Source organism: Plectropomus leopardus, chromosome 15 (genome assembly GCF_026936395.1).
Source record: "Plectropomus leopardus strain MGB_pleo_1.0 chromosome 15, ASM2693639v1, whole genome shotgun sequence".
NCBI lineage: Eukaryota > Metazoa > Chordata > Actinopteri > Perciformes > Serranidae > Plectropomus > Plectropomus leopardus.
In genome coordinates this window covers 20,436,612-20,458,786 of record NC_142190.1, presented here as the reverse complement: position 1 = coordinate 20,458,786, position 22,175 = coordinate 20,436,612, and the positions used below count along the sequence as shown (strand labels likewise).

Below are 22,175 nucleotides of genomic sequence, written 5' to 3'. Positions count from 1 at the left end.
GGTGAAATGGCTTTAAAGAAAATACAAAAACATGTTGGGAATCACTGCTCTAGCCTACACAAAAAGTGTCATAAAACTCATGCTCCAGCTTTAATCCACTATTTGAGAGGATCCAAAGGATGCAAAACCTACAGCACATACATTAACTAACAACAAAAACCTCATCCCACAGACCACAAGGAAACCCTGGCACCAGTACACTGTACAGGCTATTTTTGTGATTGACAGCCGGAGAATGATTGATGGTTTCAACTAAATCCAGCTGACGACGTGAGCCGGGAACGACAGCATTAAGTAACATTGACAATGAAATCTTCAGGCTGCCAGGAGATTCTTCCTGCCAAACAGTGCATGACATTGATGCTCTGTAAAGCGTACAGAGAATATACAGAACAGTGGATGATAAGGTAGTACATGGGCGCCGCCTCACCTTGTATCCTGGGCCAAGTTGGTGAATGGCAAAGATCTGAGCTGGGTTGAGAGCTTCGCTGAATACGTAAATAGCTCCAAGCTGACCGCAAAACACTCTGTTAGCATCCGCTGTCTCTGATGAACCAAGGAAACACTTGTCATAGCTCTGGAAAAAAAAGTAGAACACAAAAAAATTAGTTAAAGTCAAAATTAATTATTGAAGTTTCACATCTTTTCCCTCACAGATTGTGTGTTTTTCTATTTCAGGGCACTTTTGACAAATAAATGTTTAAAGATTTTCTTTAATTAATTAATCAATTAATTAACTTTTAATTCTATTTAAATGATTCACCCTATTACCAACAGATCACAAACCCTCAACATGCCTCAAGCAGATGCCACAAAACAAGTTAGAAAAAACAGAGGACCGAAAAAAGGACACAGAGACAAAGACACTATTACTAAAGAGTCTTCTAAACATGGCCTTAATTCACTCTATTTTCTTTCAAAGTCCTTTATTGCTCCCTGTCTATTTTGCCCTCCAACCTAAAATAATGTTTCAAAAAAAGAGAGAAAATTAGGAAATGTCAAATGGCCTTTTTTTTAATTCAAAAATAAATCTCTTACCCAACAAAATAACTACTTAAAACTACTTGGACATCCATTTCTTAATTCACCAAGTATTATTGTTAGAGGGTGCATTGTTAACAACAAGGACTGTAGTCACCACACGTGGATAAAACCCAAGAAAAAAAAGGAAGAAAGAAAAGAAATCTTTAAAGTTTTTTATGTGTCATGAGTTGATTTAACACTAATTTTCAATCTCTGGTCAGAAGTCTGTGGTGCTCTGCAGCGATGAACACAGCGGATGCTGAAAAAGCAGATAAACTTTTGATGGGCGCTCGTTTCTAATCGCTCCATTACAACTTTGCCATCACCTGCTATTACATTCTCTCTGTCCACTCGCCTTTCATCCACTCCGTCCCTCTGATACCTTTTATCACAATGAGATCTTTACTCATCCGCTTCTTCAAAGTGATGAAATAAGTGAAATAAGTTTTATCTTCAGCCTTCAGGACAAAACAAACCCTGATAACATCAACACATTTTCAGACCTGTTCTTTCACTCATGTACTGTAATTTTTTTTTTTTTTTTTTGCTAAGGAGACTTTCGTTGAGCCGCGTGAACTGTATGACATTTTACCCTAAGGCCGACGAATTTCTTACAGAGAATAACACCAGCCCCTGGTAATTGCAGCAATGTCAAGAGTGAGCCGATAGGAAGTGTAATGAAGGCTCCGCTGCCACAGAGAGGTCAGGCTACCTGTCCCCAGCTAAATGGAAAAGTTAGAAGTTGGAGTTTGGGCGAGCTGCGCTGGAACGGGGCCCAAGGACAACTCTGCCCCAGCTGACGGATGCAGAGGGCAAACCTCGAATGTTTGCCAATATCACGGTGGGAGGGAAGTGTGGAGCCAGACCAACACTGGATTTCTGATGCTACAGAAGTTACAGAAGTGTGTTTGGGAGAAAAACTTCTGATCGCAACATGTGATTTACAGAAAACAGGTCTTTCAGCAAAGATCAAAGTTTATTATTATTATTTTTTATTTTATTTTATTTTACCAGACAGACCTGAATAATAAACTTGAAGGGACACTTCACCAATTTTGTGCTTTGTAAATCCAATCAAATGTCCGTATCAAAACTACAGAGTGCCCATCAAATTTTAACCAAGATAATGTTACTGCACTGCCCATTTCTCTCCTTAAATGTTTCATAAACATATTTTAACGCCCTGTTCAGCAGTAATAGTGAGAGTTTGCGAACAGGAAGTGGTCACCATTCCACGACGATATAATGATATAATTCAAAAATGCATCCTGCAAAGCATTTCTTCTTCTTATGTGAAGCACTTTAGATTGTCTCGTATCTGGGCTCTCCTTTATTGGTCCGGCGTGGCGTGCTGGTACTTTGAGGTTTTCTACCTATTGAGCAAGTGTCCTTTTTTTGTTTACTCTATTTAAGAAATATATGCATCTTTCTACTGCAGAGACAGCCTAATTTTATTTGAGGACTCTCTTTATATCTAGAACTAGGGGTGACTCTTGATACAGTAACAAAGTCATTCATACTTGTACTTTTAAAATGAGAAATTTTAATTTTTACTCAAGTACATTAAATCACAAGTATCGTACTTCACTACATTTCATTTTGCATATGTTACAAAAGTTACATAAATCAGTCATAAAAAACTGTATGAAAACAATCCTCACCGAGTGATGTTCAGACAGGTGAGAAAAACAACAAGCAATATTGTCTGCTACGTGGTGTGTATTAAAATTGTGCAGTCTCTACTTTGCTGCAGTACTTGTTGTAATATGTGGCTGAAGCCACTGTGCAGTTGAGCCTCTTTTTGCGTTGTTGTTTGTATCTTTTTGTCATTGTAATGCATATTTTTGTCTTGTATCTCTTTATAGTCGTTTTGTTTTTCTTTGAGGTAATTTAGTGTCATTTTTTGGTCATTTTGTGTCTCTTTGTAGTTCCTTTGCATCACTTTGTGGTTACTTTGAGTCTCTTACTGCTCAATAACTGTTAATTTGAGTGGCATTCTGCAGGTGAAGGCCAGAGGGACGCACTTAGTCTTGGGTCCCCAGGTGTGCCCAGTATACCCAGTCAAGAATCCCTCCATGCATCCACCCCCCCTTTCCTGTATAAAAATGTCACAGTAACGTTTACTCAGAGCACGTTTTAACTGAACTACTTTTTAGGGTTTTTTTAAGTGTATTTTTACACAAGTACATTTACTTTTGAGTACACTTTCTTTAAAGTTACAAATGTTTATTTGAGTACAAAATTCTAGTACTATTTCCACCTCTGTTCATAACCGTCTCTGCACCGCTGTCTCCTGCGTCTGTGTGCTTTTTCTTTTATCTTTTATGTAATAGATCAGTACACATAACAACATAACGCCTCAGCAATAGGCCAACATCTTACATCATTGGTGTTGACGTGCCAGGCCATATCGCCGTAGGACACCAGTTGACCGTTGACATAGCAACGGATCTCGGAGTTCCTCCAGCGGTTGTAGATGTGGACGATGCTGATCATGTACCACTGAAAAATACAAAAACACATTCAGAAAGAGACAAGATGACGAATCAAAAGAGCAACAACCGAATTCCATGTGCAACAAAGCTTCATATTAAAGAATGAGAATGCCAGTTTTTGTTCTTTTCCTTCAGGCTCTTATATTTGAACAAATGATGGAGGCATCTCTGGTGATTTTGATGTAAACAGTTTTGAATTTAAATGAATGTTTTCGTGTATGTGTGTGTTTTTATATTTTATTGTAATGCATTTCGTTGCCTTTAGTGATGCACTTTGAATCGCCTTTGTGTTTGAAAGGTGTTGCCTCGCTGCCTTTCAGTGTTTATACAAGGGCTATTAACTGTATTGTTCAAGGGGCCACACTTTCTCATCATTTTCATTTTTTATATCTTGACAAAACATGCCACAGCATATTTTATTTATTTTGTGAAACTGTAATTTACAGCCTCTTTTGTCCTCTCCTGTCTGTTCTGAACAGCCTGCAGTTCAGCTGAAGTTTCACTGAATTTCTGTCACGTGACTGTTGGTCTCAGCTGAGTCATTCATGCTTCCCAGATGTGCTGAGGAGCCTTTTAGTGTTTGATGGTTTTTAAAGGATCTGGTTAGTGCAAATGATTTATTTTTGGCTAAAACTTAAACGAGGCATGTAGAATAAAGTGATTTTGATGAAATATCAGTATTTTAACATCAGATAGACCTTTTTTCACAGTAAACATTTTGACTTGTCATGGTAGAAAAAGCACAGTTGTATTTATAAACATTAATGATGGTTGCTGGCATGTTCGCTCCCTAGGATAGCTTACTGGGACACTTAATGGAACTAACCCATTTTTATTGGTTTGGGAGCTTACCTTTGCTTTTCCTTGTACGACATGTTAAAATGTTTTTTAAAAGAAAACTTGCCGTTCAAACCCATCAGCGGATTGTAGGGTTCAGAGGCAATTCGGGACAGTGCGCAGGAGCCCTTTGTTGGTTTGAAGAATTAATCATTTCAAAATGTCTGATAGTCACATTTTGGTTTTCTTTACTTTTCTTTAATTTTTATTTATTTGTAAACAGAGCTGATTGCTGTGGCGGTATGGCTTGATCAAGGCCGGAGTTGGATGGAAGGAGGGTTAAACTGGCCTGGTCTATAATATCTAATGTTTTTGTGAATCATTTGTAATACTGAAAATGCTCCTGCTAACAGCATTGGTTAGCAAACATGGATGATTACAATGTGTATTCATTCGCCACAACTCTTTCACAAAGCTTGTATCCCTTTGCTCAGCTTAATATTCCAATAACAGTGTGTGTATGTGTGTCTTTTGATTAGAAAGCATCTTCCCTGGTGACAATACGCACAGGTTCCCTAGAGGGAATACTGAGACTGGAGGGAAGACTGTGGTGGCGGTGGTGGTGGGGGTGAGGGAGCTAGAATTTTTTGCTGCTGTATGCATAGCTTAGGAGTGGACAATACACCACGTGTATGCAAGCACTGACACACACATTAACACATGCACAGGGTGGACAAAATGCTGTGAGACATGGTGACTTATAAATTGATCAAATGGAACCACTGGGAACTTTGTTAGGCAGCACAGAGATTCTACTGGGTCAGCAAATACTGCAGAAGGCCATCTCATCAAGTGTCTGTGTGTGTGTGTGTGTGTGTGTGTGTGTGTGTGTGTGTGTGTGTGTGTGTGTGTGTGTGTGTGCGCACACAGAACAGCTGCAGAATGCTGACAGTGCGGTAAAGGGGCAGTGTGCAGGTCTTAATTGACAGACCTTATCTACACTCATCAACACTCCCAGTGAGTGTGAGGATAGATGGAAGAAGAGAGCAGCAACACCTCCCTGACGCCCTCTCATCCAACAAGTGGTTACCAAATTGTACAAAGACAAAGTATTATTCCGTTGAGTGATTTGATTGGTGTGTGTTATTTACCTTGCGAGGTTGGAAATCGTATTTCACACAGTGCTGAAAGCCTTTTCCTTTTGACTTCAACGATGTCACGATGAGACAGTTTCCCACAAAGTGTGCGGAGTAACCTATTCCTTTACTGGTGCGAAAACTGTGGAGGAATCAGAATTATACACATTTCAGTTTGTTTTAAATTTCAATTTCAGTTTAATGTCTTTATTGTCATCGCACAGCTGCACAATGAAATTATGTGTCTCCTGTGGTACAAACAGGATGCAGAACTTCTTTATCAAAGAGCAAAAAAAAAATTTTGTGAAAAAGCAGGGCACAGAAGCAGAATATGTAAACAATAACTAATATTGCACAGTCACAATAATATTGCACATATGCAGGATATTCCACTCAGTGGATACTGCTCATATGTTTTACTGTGATTATTTAACTATTTAAATCAAAAATCCACTTCAGAAATAGCAAAGCGGCTGCGTCCCTGTGCGCTGCCATGTTAATTCTCATCCAAGATTTGTGTTTGAAAAACATCTTTCAGTCAAAAAAAAGATTATTTTAGATGGGAATTCTTCATGAATGGTACAATATCTGAGCTCCTGTGAGCCTATATCAACTGCTCCTCATGGTATTTCATTAGATTTGAGTAAAACTGAATGACTTTACATTTTTAAATGGATATTACAAAAAGAGTAAAGCAAATGCTTGTCTAATAAGTTACATGTTAAACGAGTTGTCTAGTTCGATATGTCAGACAGGCTGTATATAATATTCTTGTTTCTCGAAGCTACCAAAATAACAGCAAAAGTATTTTTTTATTTGCAGCAGCAGCAGCAGCAGCAGCAGCAGCAGCAGCAGCAGCAGCAGCAGTAGCAGGGGTCTCAGATCAGAGGTTTATGAGAAAACACTCCTAATCTCCCTCCCTCCATTTTTCCACCATTATGGCTCTCTTCTCGCACTGGTACCCTCCACGTAAAACCCAGCTTCGCAACTAAGCTTCCTCACAAAAACAAGAAGACCAATTTCACTTCTAAAATAGGCCCAGAAGGATCACACACGTAGCGGAGCCAGAGAGCAGATATAAATCCCTCTCAAGTGAATCCCTGGTGAACGTTAGGAGAGCGTACAGTGTGTTATCGCGGCCTTCATGCAGCTGTGGAGGCCACTGTGAGACAGGCGGCTGGAGTAGCAGCTGTATCTGGGGGAGGACGATAGGACCTGGGCCAGAGGAGAGGGGGGCACCCTCCCTCTCCCGCTCTGCACTTACCATGACAACTTGAAAAACAGTTACTAAGGCAACAAGATTACGTCCCAACACTTTGCATGATCACAGTTTATTCCTGTGATGGTATCTGGAGAATGTAAGGATGCATGTCATCCATCCTGTGGACAACGAGCTCCCTGATTGTTAAGAAAAACATCTCTGTTCATAATAAACTGAAGTTTGACTCAGTGAGGTTGGAAGAGGGGTAAAGAGGGGACGCTGCTGCTTAGCGTTACAGAGTGAAAAGGTGGAAGGAAAAAGCCGAGCAGCGGAGTAAAGGAGTTCAATTAAATTAAAGGTCAAAGCTAATGAAGCTTCATAGTGGCTAACGGCTTGCACTTACAACACTAACGTTGAGGCCAGCGAGGTCCAGAGCTGTACAACTAGGAGCGAAGGCATCCACCCAACAGCGCATTCATAATGGAGTGTCTTGACATTTAAAGTTATGTTCTGATTCATTATCTGTTTATCTATTAACTTCGTGTCTGTGTCATTCAGTCCAATAAGTTAAATTTTCATCATTGCACTTCAGTAAAGGCACTAAAAAAATGATGCAGAATTTATTGTTCTGAAAGAAGATGCAGAAAAGTTTTAGATTGGTTCAGAAATCCCTTAATCTTGTACAAGGTGCAATCAGCTATGTGATCACGTCTCTGCCTGAGGCTGACAGATCTTTTGTTAATTTTTAAGAAACTAGCTGAACTCACAAAAAAAACAAAGAAAAAAAAACTTAATTTTTGGTAGCACTGAAACAATTGGACACAAATGTCACTTTATCTGAATACAGCTCCTCAGATGTAAAGATTTGTCGGATCTTAGTTTTATAGACTTGTAAAATTTGACATTCGATAGGCTAAACTATGAAGTGTTCAATAAGAATAATTCATTGATAAAAGAAATAATACTGAAGTTGTAAATTATTGCTGATCCTACGACCTCTGCTTTGACTTCACAATTAGGCTGAGCTTTAAAATTATGACAAACTGTAACATGAAAACCAACCCCTGAAATCTAAAAAAGTCCCTTAGAGGGAACCTTTTATGGTTTTCTTTATTTTCTGTCATAATGTTATAATGTCGGATGTCCATATTAAACACCTACAAAGTTTTAAATAATGAGGTTTATGCATGTAAAAGTAATCACTATGAGCAAAAGCCTCGGGCTTCAGACTGTTCTGAATACCATGTTTCCAACAGTTTTTTTGACTTGACAGGCTAACACGAAAACATGATGGATTTCGTTATGTGGTCATCTGCTCAAGGCATTCTACTGCAAGTGTTTACATTATGTTGCCTACACTGCTGCATATAGCTACATGCTAACTTCAGGGAACCTGTGACCTTGGTTGCCAATGATGTTAATTTCTCCCTGATTTCATATCATATTCCTGCTGGAACATGTTTGGTTGTAAAGATTTTGGTTTTGAGGCTTTTATTAGTGATTTTTAACCGTAGATACTGCTGCAGTTCTCTGTTACAATCATCATTCATTTAGAAGTATATGGCTACATGTAGCTTCATACTAAGGTCAAGGGACACTGTAATCTTGGCTGCAGATGTAATTTCCTTCTGATTTCAGACCAGATTTTGACTATAATATGTGCAGTTGTGTTTAGAAGCTTTTATTGGTCATTTCTGATGGTAGAGAGTGCCGCTATGTTCAGTCATTACCGGATGTGAGTACACCGCTACACAGAGCTACATGCTAGCATCACAAAAATATGTAATCTTTATTGCCAGTGTTTTTAATTTCTCCCCAGTTTTGGATCATATTCTTGCTGGAACATGTCCAGCTTAGGAGCTTTTGTTGGTGATTTTTCGCAGCAGAAAGTGAAGCTTTACTCCCTTAAAATGACGGTGCAGAGACACCAAGAGCACAGATACAGAGGACCTGGAAAAAACCTGAAATGCTGACCAATCAGAGCAGACCAGGCTTTTTCAGGAAGGGTAAAATGAAGCATTTCAGTCAGAAGGTGAGTACAGATGTTCCAGCGCAGACAATATGAGAAAAATAAAGTGTTTTTTGACCATTAAGGCATGTAAACATGTTCTGGCAAAAACCCAAAATACAAGTACAAACCTAAAAAATGAGCATAATAGGTCCCCTTTAAACACTCTAGAATCCAGCAGCAGGCAAAACTTAAGGTTCATGTACGTAAGCACTCGATCACCCTCCCTGTGCAGTGTTGACAGCTAATGTGGGAGATTATTCGGCCCGAGCAGAAGTCTGCAGTCCACTGAGTGCTTTCTCATACTGTGATTAAGTACAGTGCACTCACCCTCAACCTGCGTCATTTATGTTCACTTCAGTTAGTTTCTTCTTACTTTAACCAGAATGCCTTTTGACACTCAGAGGGAACAGGCCTGAACTCGCTTTATTCAGCTGTGTGCTTTTCTTTGCTTGGATCAATAGCGATGGCAGAAGCAAAAGAGACAGTTTGTACAGTGAACAAGAGGTAAACTTCTTACACAACAAGTAAAATTTCTTAAAGCAGTGCTACATTTAGGACTCCTGCTGGTAGAAAAACAGTATTTCTGCATCGTTTTTTCTCTGCTTGAGTGTTGAAAATAGAGAGTCTACAAAGAAGCCCTTCATCTGTGATCCTGAAGGACTGACACAAAAACCTGATGTCTGCCACTGATGATGTGACTGTGATTCCTCTGTAACTGCACTGGCAAAAATATCAATCTGATGTCAGTGGGTCAACAAAACACACAAAGAAATGAAAGATTCAAGGCCAGTGGAAATATAGCGACAGGACTGAATGTAGAAGAGTGGATTTTTACCTCCACCAACAAGGTAATGTCGCTGGTTTGGTTCGTTAGTTTGTCAGCAGGATTACAGAAAAACTACTGACCTGATTTTTGGGAAACTTGGTGGAAGGTTATAGCATGGACCAAAGACAAACCCATTAAATTTTGGAGCGGATCCTAATCACAGGGCAGACACACTAATTATTTTTCACTTTCGTTAACACTGCAAGATAGGGCATTTGGCCTGGGCAGAGGTCTGCGCTCTCTGAGAGCCCTTCTAGTTTAAAATGTTTTCAGTCCCAGTTTCCTTTTCAAGGATTTTATGTTAATTATGTAATAGTCCAGATGAACAGCAGTCTACTTACCAATAGAGGTACGGTTTGTCCTTATCCACATTGATGTTGTTGAGTGGATCCTGTCTGAACCAAGTGTTGATAGTGAATCCGTTCTGGTAAGGCCATTTGGCAATTGGCGGCAATGCTATGGCCTGGGGGGGGGGGCGGGAGGAAACACACATCAGATCAGCTCTTGCCAATGTTTATAATAATCAATTTACCACTCAGTCAGTCATTACTTCTTTTTCACCATTCAACTCAGTGCACTGGCAGAGCAAAGTGCCAATTAAGATGTGCTGACTAAATGCAACGAGAATGCCATGGAGGGCTCTTGAGCAATTTGGGTGCACAAAGAACAAATTTGGCTAATTTTTGATAATGACGCTCAGGTGTGTGTGTTTGCATAGTGATCAGTCTTACCGCTGCACTGCGCCCCGGAAAGTTGAAGAAGGTATCAGGACCGTGTCTCTGAGGCATCTGGTTCAGCACTGACAGGAGCTTGATAGCATGTCTAGGCTGGAAGAGAAGAGAGTGGAGAGGATAGGAGAGGAGGGGAGAGGAGAGGAGAGGAGAGGAGAGGAGGGGAGAGGAGAGGAGAGGAGAGGAGAGGAGAGGAGAGGAGAGGAGAGGGCGATTGTCATCATTATGTGCCAACTGCCGACTATCAGAGGCAAGGGGGGGGGGGCTCTGTTTAAAAAAAAAACATGGTGTGACATCAAATCTCCACCACAACCCTACTGGATCAATACCTCTTCAATCACCCCCGCCATCCCCCGACAACACCTCATCAATACCATGGCAACCCTTAATCGATCTGTCTCTAGAGAAGGCTGCTGGGGGAGGAGAAATTGGAAAAGACTGGGAAGTAGAAGCGAGGTGAATGGGGCGGGGGGAGTTATTAGACAGAGGAGGTACTGAGAGAGGGCTGAAGGGATGGATGATGGAGTCGCTATGGACCACTGATCAGTGACCAGGGGTTGTTGATTGTGGTAGTCCTAGAGCGTGAGTACAGGGGAGATTGACGAGAAGGGACCAGGGTGTATTGACTTAGCTGGTGGACATCAGTAGCTGCCAAAGCATTGCACTGCCTGTACACCGCGCCAACCCTACAAGTGAGCAGGGTTGGCAGAAGAGAGGTTTTAGCTTCACAGAACCATCCCAATTATCCACAGCTCAGTTTTAAAACATCAAGTAAACCCAGAGAGTGGAAGTTTGGCCAATCATCCAACTACAGGGAGCAGTTACGATGACGACAACAAATAGCACTGAAAGTGGAATCTGGACTAACAACTCCCAATGCTCAACAACTCCAGAATTAATCTCCTGTGGAGGAAATCAAAGTAAACATGGAATTGTAGCTCTAAAAGTAAGCATGAATCAGCAATTCCAAGGCCTACAGTAGTTCATCTAACTCTTTTTTGGGATAATTTAGATGAACCTGCAGTTTAAAGTTTAAAACTGCATATTTTCAGGTTGAAAGCCTGAAGCAGACAGCTGTATAAAGGCCTTTTCACACCAAATTTGTATGCGTTTTTAAAAATCATAAGAAAAAAATCGTTACGCACAGGAACTATGCACACTGAGTGTCGCATTTTATTGTTCTATTCATTGCAAAAATTCCAAATATGAAACAAAATGAAGTTGTCAAACAGTGAGGATGATTCTGTGAAAGTAGAAAAAGAAAAAGAAAGAAAATATGTGGTCCATCCAATCCTGAGAAGGCACCCAGAGCGTGTCACCCGCAAAGCTGAGGAAGTAGAGATTGTTTCCAGATCTATTTCAGGATGTCAGTGGTCCAGTTTGATACACTGATAGCAATATTGGAATCACACATTAAAAAGAATAACGCCAATTTCTGCGATCACATTGACCCTGAACGGTGACTGGCAGCATGTCTGAGGTAGCAACAAACACATACAGACGGATGCAAAAAAAAAAAAAAAAGAAAAATCAAACTGTTCAGAAAACTTTAATGACAGACAAAAGTTTTCAAATCAGTGTACAAACATGATTGACAAGACTTAAGGTGAGCATTTTTTATTTTTAAGAGTGGCTCATGATGAAAAGTACAAATCAAATCTAATGATCACCTACAAAGTAATTCAGGCCTACATCCACTAACAGTACTCCCAACCAAAGAAACTGCCTCTTTGGCAGCACACAACAAGAAAAGTTTCTGGGCTGCTTGTGCAAAGGTAGAGAAAGTTAGAGATGAAGAGATGTTGAGGCGAACTGTAATCTCTATTCACTTAGTGAAAAAGTCTGACAGAGGACAGAAAGAAGAAAGCAATGAGCCATGAGCAATGCTTTTACTCCTGTGGAGCTGCTTGGTGGGTAGGAAAAGAAGATGTTGATTTGATGCTGAAAAAAATGTCAACTTTCCCACAGGCACTCACCTGGAGAAAAATAATACTGAATTCACAGTGTTTCACCTTCACAGCTGATTAGGCTTTTTTTTTCTCCATCACGCTAATAAAAATAGCACACTTAAACCTCTGTTGCATTAATAAAGTTGATTAACAGAGAAAGAAACAATATACACGAGCTAAATTGCCCTTGTCTTGACATACACTCGCAAATCAATCCAAACATAAATACACACACACACACACACACACACACACACACCCATCCTCTATTACTCTAGTCTATTAGCACAACCATCCCCTTAAGTGACATCAAGACAAATGGCATATAAACAAGCTCACACTGTATAATTAATCTAGTATAAAATAAATATAGCTTCCATAGCTATTAACTGCAGAATACTGGCATATCACGAAAAAGTATAATGTCTCTTTTTTAGCATTAATAGTCAATTTGATACCCTGAGTTGCTTTTATTTTAAAAAATAAAGTTGATCTATATATCCAGTTAGAATGACACAATAAACTTCAATTTAGGCTTTTTTGTAGAATTAATAGAGAACTGGCCAACTGGAAATATGGCATTGTGTTATTGGAGAAAATCAAAATTGAACTGAACTGAATCCAATCAAGAATAGCAGTTCTAGTGAAGGATCACATAACCCCCCATATGACCATTTGTATATATATATATATATATATATATATATATATATATATATATATATATGTATATATATATATATATATATATATATATATATATATATATATATTACTCATTCCATGTTACGCTTAATTTGTAAAGAAAACTATTTTTTCTTGCATGTCTCCACAGAGCACAGAAAATCCACAAATGGCAAATATTCTCGATGAATTGAAGCCATAAACGTCCTAAAACATTATTTTAGTAACTCTCACACAACTCCTCCAGTATAATCCACGTCTCATTTAACCAGCCATATGCCCAGTACTTCCTAAACATAGGCATTTTTGCTAAAACTGTAATATTTAAAAACACTTCAGCAGAAACGGCACGGGTGCACTACTCATCCCTGTCAAAGTGTTAAAAATGTGTATGTTTGGGAAGTCCTGGGCCTATGACTGGTTAAATGAGACCTGGATTATACTGCATGAGTTGTTTGACAGTTTGTAAATTGATGTTTTGATATAGTTTTGCTATTGGTCACTGTGGCCCCCATTTACTTGGATTCATCAAGAATGTTTGGACTTTTCTTTATTCTTCATTCACCATGGATGCATGCAAGAAAAACAAAGTTTTCTTCACAAATTCAACCTAAGACAGGATGGGTAACTGAACCACAAAAGATCTTTTGGTGGTTGAAGTATTCCTTTAAACAAAAGTCAAAACAGACAAGAGACAAATGTATTTGTTACTCCTTTGCAATTAAGGGACACCAAGGTGTTTGGAAGTGAAGCTCCTTCTCCCACTTCAGTGTTATTTGGAGTTGCAAAAGTGTTTTTTTGCGATAAACACATGTATATATCAATGATGATGATGATGATGATACTTTTTTCACTTTTTTGTATGTTTGTTTCCCAAAAACCTGCAAAGGCTTGATCGATTTTAATGTGTCTTTTAGACAAAAACATTACTGTGGTTAAAACAGTAACAATATCCACTGATACACATTCTAAAACCCCTTTAAATGTCCACCAACTTACCCAGATGCCGTTGTCTCCCCTCAGCATACTGAAGAGCAGCTTCAGCTCCTTGACTGTGATGCTGTAACTGGCCATGACTCCCAGCATGTCTACAAGGAGGTCTGAGAAAACACACAAGTGAATACAGTGAGTGCAAGAAAGCAGAAACAACCATATTGTGTGTGTGTGTGTGTGTGTGTGTGTGTGTGTGTGTGTCAGTGTGTTTGTGAGTCAGCCCTCACACACATGGATAAAATAAGGTGAGGTCATTAATAAGACAGAGGTTGTGTACTGTAAATGCTGAGCATTAATCAGCGCAGTCAAACTTCAAGTGTGTTCCAAGTGCTCAGAGCTTCTTTACTGTACACACAGTATGTATAGCCTTGATTCTCCAGCAGAGTTGCAGTACACAGCATTACTTACTACCTTGAATGTGTACACCACAATGTAAATTCTTCTTGTGTTAGTGTATATTGATCTTAATGCATCAGGTAATATGAGGCCAAGCACACGGAGACAGTGCTAAGTGCTCTCAGCTACAAGGTAAACAAACTAAGAGCAACATATCACTTCAGCTATTACCGACACCAGTGACAGACTCACATATAATGTACAAGGAGCTTGTCAATGAATGCTGATCTACTATAAGACACTGTATCAATGAGCTGATATTTTCAAAGAAATCAATCTAAGGAGAAATGGCATATACTTTTATCTTCAACCAACTTGGACTCAAAATTGTATGTCCAGGACTAAAAAGCTGCATATCTATGTCAAAATTGTTGTAAGGAATTGTTTGACATATTGGGAAAAGTGCTTTTTCACTGAGACTTAGATGAGAAGACTGATACCATTACAATGCTGGTGTATGAAGCAGATAACTGGTCAATCCTTAATTTGAACAGGCAAAGAGCTCTTGTTTAATGACTAAATGTCATATAATTGAAAAAAATAACATCTCAAAAATATTTTCCTACAAACGCTTAAGCAGGTCATTTTAAGTACACTGTGTTAAAAGATATTTGTTAAGTCAAAATGACCTTCTGGCCTCACTGACTTTCATTTTACACGGCCACAACAGATCAGTGTGGATATGGCAGAGACACAGCACCGCCCTCTCAGTGAGGCAATCTGCTTACAAAGGCTCTTCTTTCCCATTAGGCCTGCTAGATATGAATAGAGCCTTCCCATAATATTTCATTAGCCAGAGCCCAGCGACAGGGAATAAAGCAGAAGGCTCGCTCACTGAGGTGCTTGGTATGAGAGAAAAAACGCAATACACAATGTCCTAGATTCAAAACCCCTAAGCTCTGTTTTTGGTAGAATCAATCCATGTAGGTCATTTTAAATAGTGTTAGAATCATGGTTCAGAAAGGGAGTCTGTGAGAATTGGCATTAAATTGATTTGATCGGCGTATGCTCTACTGTGGTGAGCAGTAATAAGTCATAGAAGTTATAAAGCACATTATCCTGCGGCGGTAGGTAGGACAGAGAGGACACTGAGGGGGAGGGAAGGAGAGGACACACACTCTGAGGCATCATTAAAGGGAAGTCAAGGTCAATATGATCACGTAGAGAGTCGACTGTGTATGTGCTGTTTTGCAATCAAGCCCTGCGTACAAATCGCAGCACACACAGAAACATACTGAGGTCATTGCTCGGCTCCTGCTGCACCAGCTGGTTGTTATCAATGTCTGACTGCAGGGCAAACATATATACACACACACACACACACACACACACACAAAATAGTTCCGTATGAAGAAAAAATTGGAAGTGAGTGACAGAAATCTTCAACTATGGGTTCTGAACATTAAGAAAAAATACAACATAAAGGCAAACTTATCCCACCATTTTGCAAATTCAACTATAGAAGAGACAGAGATGCTTATTTCTCCACCAGGAGCATCTGAATTTTCAGCTACAGTCTCAAGACATGCAGTGTTTTCAAACCTGGCATGTGGCCTCCACTCGCTCCTCTCTATGGTATTACAGTTGTTTTTCCACCTACGCACCCAACCCACGGCTGAATGCAGGAGTTAATGCTCTTTGTGTGATTTTGAAAGGCACTTGTGGGAAAATGACTACCTGTGAGAAACCACTACCTTGGCCAAGCATATTGAGGACAATGAGTAGAATAACAAACCCTCACAACAACAGTCTTTGTACTCACTTAACATCATACAAATATGACATGTTATAGTGCTGATATGAGTGTAAAAGTGAGACTTTTTTATACTCTACAAGCACTTCCTCTGTACTTCCAAATCTGGCCAACTTGCAATGATTTCAATATTTGTAGTAAAACTGTGATCAAAGTTTGTTTGTTTTTTAATTTGGGCGGGATTTTCCCTTTATTTGATAGGACAGATATATTAGCGTGACAGGAAGAGAGAGGGGATGACATGCAGCAAATGGCTGAGGGCGGAACTGAACTCACGGCCACTGCGGCAAGAGCACAGCCTTTGTATATGATAATATTATTAGACTAATGAATTAACATTTTGTGAAAGTATCAAGATCAACAAAGCTATCTCTCAACACGTGTGTGTTTGTCTCACAGCTGGGTGGTAAAAGCAGGTAATAGAGATGCATCAGTGTATCTGTTGATATTTGCTTAGTTGACTGACACTGGCCTACCCAAACTAAGATGTCATTTACCTACTTTATTCACTGTGCCTGAAGTTCTGGTGCTCCCTCTGTGCCCAGAGTATACTCTCTGAGAGTATGGTGAATAACTAAATGGTATATGCACTCTGAATGAATGGTCCAAAACTAAAAAAATCAATGATGGACCTCCACAAATAAATGAATGGGTGGGAAACCCTGCTCATAAATGTACAGTTGCTTCACCTGCGATCATGTCGTCCACAGTGCTCATCTTCAGCAGCACCTGCTGGATGAGGCCGACCTCAGTGCTGGTCTGCAGGTTGCGCACGCTCTTGCGGAGGATGGCGGTGAACATGCTCCAGATCTCAGCCTGGCACGTCACTTCGCAGTGGGACAACAACTCCACCATGCACCCAATGCTCTCTGCTTCCTGAATGATGAAGTTCATCTCCAGGTCAAACTCGCCGCCCACCAGCTGTAGAGAAGGTGAAGGAGGAGGAAGAAGACAGGAAGCGGAGGAGGGACATGGTTTGGGAGGCGGGGTACCGAGGAAGGTGGATGGAGGAAGTGTTAGGATGCAGGGGTGGAAAAAGAGGGGGAGGGTGATGAAGCAAGTGGGAGGAGACAGGGAACAAAAAGAGAGAATGATTTAGTGAAGCATTTAACCTTTTGTCTTTAGGAGAGGTAAGCCTGGCGTCTGATGGATGCTGATTGTGGTTAGCAAAGCATTTCTTCTGCCGGGGGCCTCACATACTGCAACAAATAAATGTGCTTCATCTGTGCACACTCACACGTGCACACACAACATCTCCTCTTCTGCCTTCTCTCTCTCTCTTATGTGAGGAGGAGCACAGCACTCTCCTCTGTGAACTACAATCACTCTCAAAATACAGCAGGCATAAAAATGGCCCCCTCTACTGTCTCGGATACACACAGAACCATGCAAGCACACACAGACACTGACAAATACACATTTCAGTCTCCGTCCTCTCAGCTAGCATTAGTCAGAGGACATCATACTTTTAAAATCAAGTGCAAATGTCCTGTTTCTTAATGGCTGGTGGTGCACTCTAATTACATGTGAGCACAGCCTTCATATCACTGTGCCTCACACACACACACACTTGCACACTCGTGAACCGCATGAACATGAGCATACCCACGCAGTTCATCCTCAGCACACTACACTATCCAGGAATCGGTAGCCATGGCAACCAACAAGCTAAGAGACGACAATTGAGGTTATTAAATCAGATGGAACAGAAACGTGCAATAGGTTATGAGAGGCAGCCAGACAAAAGATTATAAGCAGGAGTAAACACACCAAGCTGGACTGTGACGACGGTCTTTGCACAGGCAGAGAGAATGAAAGTAAAAGATAACTCAAGTACAGTTAGTGTGTTTCACAATGAGATAAAGGAGAGGATAGCATGTTATCTGAAGAGAATTAGAGAATAAGTGGTGTTGGATCCAGTGAATAACACGGTCAGGGTCACTAGTATCAATAAAAACCTCAAACAACAAAAAAAATGATTTTTTTTTTCCTAATTTATTGCATAAAAAGTGGAATACATTTATGGTTTGAACATCAACAACTAAGTCAGCGCAATGATTTAACTGTACCCAACTAGAGAATTGGCATTCTCTTGTAAATTTTCTGAAATTTGTGTTAAAATTTGTTCTATATTAGGATGGAAACCTGTCTATGATCTTGCATAGGTGGGTGTAGGGGTGGGCAATATGGACAAAATCTCCCATCACTGTATATCTAATTTTATATGATGACACTGCCACTATTCCGTCCAGTCCAAAGGTCCAGTATGTAGGATTTAGGGGGATATATTGGCAGAAAAGTAATATAATAAAGTATGTTTTCTTTTGTTTATTATATTTGTGTATAATATTTGTGAAAACAAGAGTTGTTGTGTTTTCATTACCTTAGAATAAGCCGTTTATATCTACATAAGGAGCACGTCCTTGTCCCAAAGTCTGTCATCTTGCACCGCCATATTTTTACAGCAATCCAGAATGGACAAACCAAACGCTGGCTCTAGATAGGGCTGTTCGTGTTTTCACGTGTGCCATAGTAGTTAGCAGCCACTTCGCCATGAGCAGACACAGATTTTTCAAAAGTGAAACTGTTTAAATCTTTTTTTTTTTGGCTTAAATCACCGGGTCTGTTTACTTTGGAGAGGATCATTTGGCTCCCCGTAAAATCCTCCTGGACGTCTGGATCTTAAATTATCAAAGAAAAAAATGTGTGCACACATTAGCAGGTTCTAGAAAAGCAGCCCATCGCGACATGCCAAACAGCATTGAAGAAACTGATTTGTGAGGTGAAACTGCTTTATTTAGTGTTTTTTTTCCTGGTTTTGATGAATTAGTTCCCAGTTAAAACCTCCTGAACAAAAAACACTGAAGGAATTCTAACCGGGAGATGTTTCAGCTGGGTGCAATCATCACCACAAGATGCCACTAAATCCTCTTAAATCTTACACACTAATCTTTTAAAATGACCATACTGTGCTTTATCATATTTGATTGCTTTAATTTCATGTTGGCCCATCGAAAGGTCTCAGCGCCAGTGAGATCTCTAAGATTAAGGGTTTAGATTTGTGAGATGTGGCTCTTTTTTTATGTCAAGTTCCACTAATGTCACCTTGTGATTGATCAGGTTTTAGACTTCTTCTGTTCAAGTGCAAAACCTCCATATTCTTCTACACGCTCCTCCTCCCTTCCCTCTCTTCGGACAAACCAACTGGCTCTTGTTTCTCACTTTTATTCTGCCCCTCTCCCTCTCCTCTCTCTCAGTGAAGTGAATTGATCCAGTGCTCTCTGCCAACGCACTAGCACAGATTAGAGAGGACCTCTGAACAAGGCACGGAATAAAAGGGGGAAGAATTAATTCATCCCACATCGAATTTTCCCCTCTCCTCTGAGGTTCCCAATTATAGAGCACGCTGGGGACTACTGCGTCCTACAACATCTATATAACCTGCCAGTCTGAAGGTGCTCGATACACCACGCAACGGAAGCTTAAGGGGAGACAGCCAGGATAGTCTTTGTAGAAACTTGCTCGCAGATACGCAGTAACTTCAACACGGAAACACACACATCCTCGGGGCATACCTACACATGTACAGCACAAGTGTAATCTCTCTCTGCTCACACTTCCCATCCGTGTACAGAACATCTCAGTAAGATGAGAGGGGTGATGCAAACGACAGCAACAAATTGGGTCTCGTGACCAACAATACGGAGAAAAAGGAGGGTGACAAGCGCAGTGAATACAGGGGGAGGAAAAGAAGGAAGTGCCCAGATAATTATTATCTCTCCTCCACCAGAAACAACATCTGGAAAGGCGACTAATGCCTGGGTGACACTGCCAAGAGCCTCCTGGACCAGGAACATCAGGTGATTTGCAGGACAGTCACAGAGAGAGAAATGAAAACAGAAAGATTTTTTAATATGAAAATGCTCAAGTCAAATATATGTCCTCCGCTTCATGCGGCTTCCATAAAAATGATAGATGCTTGAGCACTTCTGCGCCGATTATTTGCTCGAGTAGGGCTTTTATTGATGTATAAATAAACATGCTGACGAGATGGCAACAAGGTTGATCACGAGCAGCTTGAGCACAATTGAGCGCACTCAAGCACCATCATCGCCGCCACTATGCACACGGACAAAAGATTGCTAATTAGTTTTATGAGGGAACAGGCTTGTTTTGCATAAACACTTGTAACCTACAATCTTGTCCTTCACCCGACCCTGCGCGTCCATAATGTCAGCTCGTCTTTGCGTCAGAGACCTATTGGGAAAGTTCCCACAAAGGGACGAGTAATCACATCAATGAGCACGCACAAGAGGCCTCTACTACCCCGACACTACCCCTGGTGGGTAAATCATAAACAGGGACCCACATTATGCCACTCGCCTTAGGATAAAGGGGCTTGGCAGTGCCACCCCCTCTCTCCTCGGAGGCGATGCGAACACCGACCTCACTGTCTTCTTGGCAACTGGTTCGACGAGACATTTGCTTTGGCAGCATTATGACAATGATTGCTCCCCAAGTGTCCCTCATGTCTGTATGTTCCATTCACAAAAAAAGAAAACAAGGAAATGACCAGCTGACTCAAAGAACCTGTTGTCCTGCAGTTTCTAAGGGAGTGAAAACCTCTTTCGCAGGATCAATGGTTGACTGGTTTTTGAGGATGTCTTGACATGTTTTTTGCCCCCGAAGCCGAGTCATTTGTTACCGAGTAGAAGGAGGAAGAAGATTTATTAGTCATTTTTTAAACAAAGTTTAACAATCTTTGGAGTTGAAGGATGGGTCTATTGTGTTTGATTATGTTTGTTTTCCTAGATAATATAGCTGCACAGTGCACACTTAAAAATACCTGCGACCAAGTTGTTTCTTGATGTTTTTTAAATGTATTAGTTTATTATCATTATCAATTTATTTATTTATTTTACATAATAAAATATGCAATTAAAACATTTTTAAAAAACTCCCTTCAATCTCTTCGTCGAAGAAAACATTTCCTCGCTGTCTTGAGACTCTCCCACTGAGCTCATACTGTGCTTTCGTATATGGTGTGTGGTGTTTTGCAGCGGGCGGGGCTCAGCCTCTGCTCTTATGTTTAGTGGAAAGGAAAGACAGACAGCTTAGTGGAGCAGAGGTGACAAAGGCTGCGCTCCGTGTTGCTGGGCGTGACAGCTGACATAAAACAAAGGATCAGATGCTCTATAAGCTAAATATTCCCATTCCCAATCAGTCAAAAAAATGCCTTGATCGGCCCTTTATCCAATTTTTGAGATTGGATCAGGACATCCCCACTGCTTTTTATGAACATTTGACAGATACTCAAGGCCACATAATATTGGATTATATTATTCTCTTGTTATGACTAGAGAGAAAAACTTTATTTCTTGCTTCAGAGCATTGAGTCTGTCATCAGTGACCTTGAAACATTTTCAGTAACAGCCTGAAGTGTAAGAATAACTTCCACTGGGTTTTATCGCTGATGACTAATCTACTCGTATTGTGGAGCATTATGAAAGTCTGTCTGTCTGCCAGACACCCTCTTTCTCACTTTATTCACTCAATTGTAGTTAACTGTTGTTTTTTTTTAAATTTCATTTCATGTCAATGATCAGTTGTGCACTTGCACACATGTGTCCCTTGTATTTCTAATTTTGGCCTGACCAGCTTTGCAGCGCTGCTCATTCAGACCCTGAAGGAAGCTGGCACTCAGCTTGGCATCACTCTGGCTGTGTTGAGGAGGCTGGAGTTTAAGGGAGGTGCGGGGTCAGTGCCAAGACCGTCTTCACACCACAAAGAGCCTATATGAGCAGGCACCTCGACCAGCCAAAACCAGCTCTCATAAGAGGCTGGTAAAACAAACACTCCCTCTGTCCATCTGACCCTTTCTCACCAGCCGCACTGCTCAAAAACAGTCCTCAGTTGCTCTTAGGGCAACAGTCTTTTTACTCTGAAGACATTCTGACATGTCACAGTGGTATAAATCAATAAAAATTAAAATTAATGATGGCTGAATACCATTAAGCTGCCTCAGTTTCAGGGTCCTGGTATTGTTGGCTCACTGTCACACTTCAACAGTACAGATCTAATGTTATTAATAACACCTGCAAAAGTCAAAATATCTGCTGTTTTTATCCCAACAAGTCTTCATACCTAAACAACAGAAAAGGAATTTTGTCATTGCCTTAAAAATGAGCGTTATAATCTGC

At 40.4% G+C, this 22,175-nt stretch overlaps 1 protein-coding gene across 21 annotated transcripts in view; it reads right to left on the bottom strand.

The window, feature by feature from the left end:
• The window catches only part of nbeaa (neurobeachin a), a 116,183-nt gene that overhangs the window by 65,279 nt on the left and 28,729 nt on the right, over nucleotides 1-22,175 (bottom strand). For all 21 annotated transcript variants that reach the window (XM_088088768.1, XM_088088771.1, XM_088088770.1 and 18 more), the window contains exons 2-8: nucleotides 16,665-16,896; nucleotides 13,833-13,933; nucleotides 10,201-10,296; nucleotides 9,811-9,932; nucleotides 5,447-5,573; nucleotides 3,406-3,525; nucleotides 431-577 (exon numbers count right to left, since the gene is read on the bottom strand). In XM_088088768.1, the coding sequence (XP_087944894.1) occupies nucleotides 431-577; nucleotides 3,406-3,525; nucleotides 5,447-5,573; nucleotides 9,811-9,932; nucleotides 10,201-10,296; nucleotides 13,833-13,933; nucleotides 16,665-16,896 (945 nt within the window). The remainder of the gene's footprint in view (nucleotides 1-430; nucleotides 578-3,405; nucleotides 3,526-5,446; nucleotides 5,574-9,810; nucleotides 9,933-10,200; nucleotides 10,297-13,832; nucleotides 13,934-16,664; nucleotides 16,897-22,175) is intronic.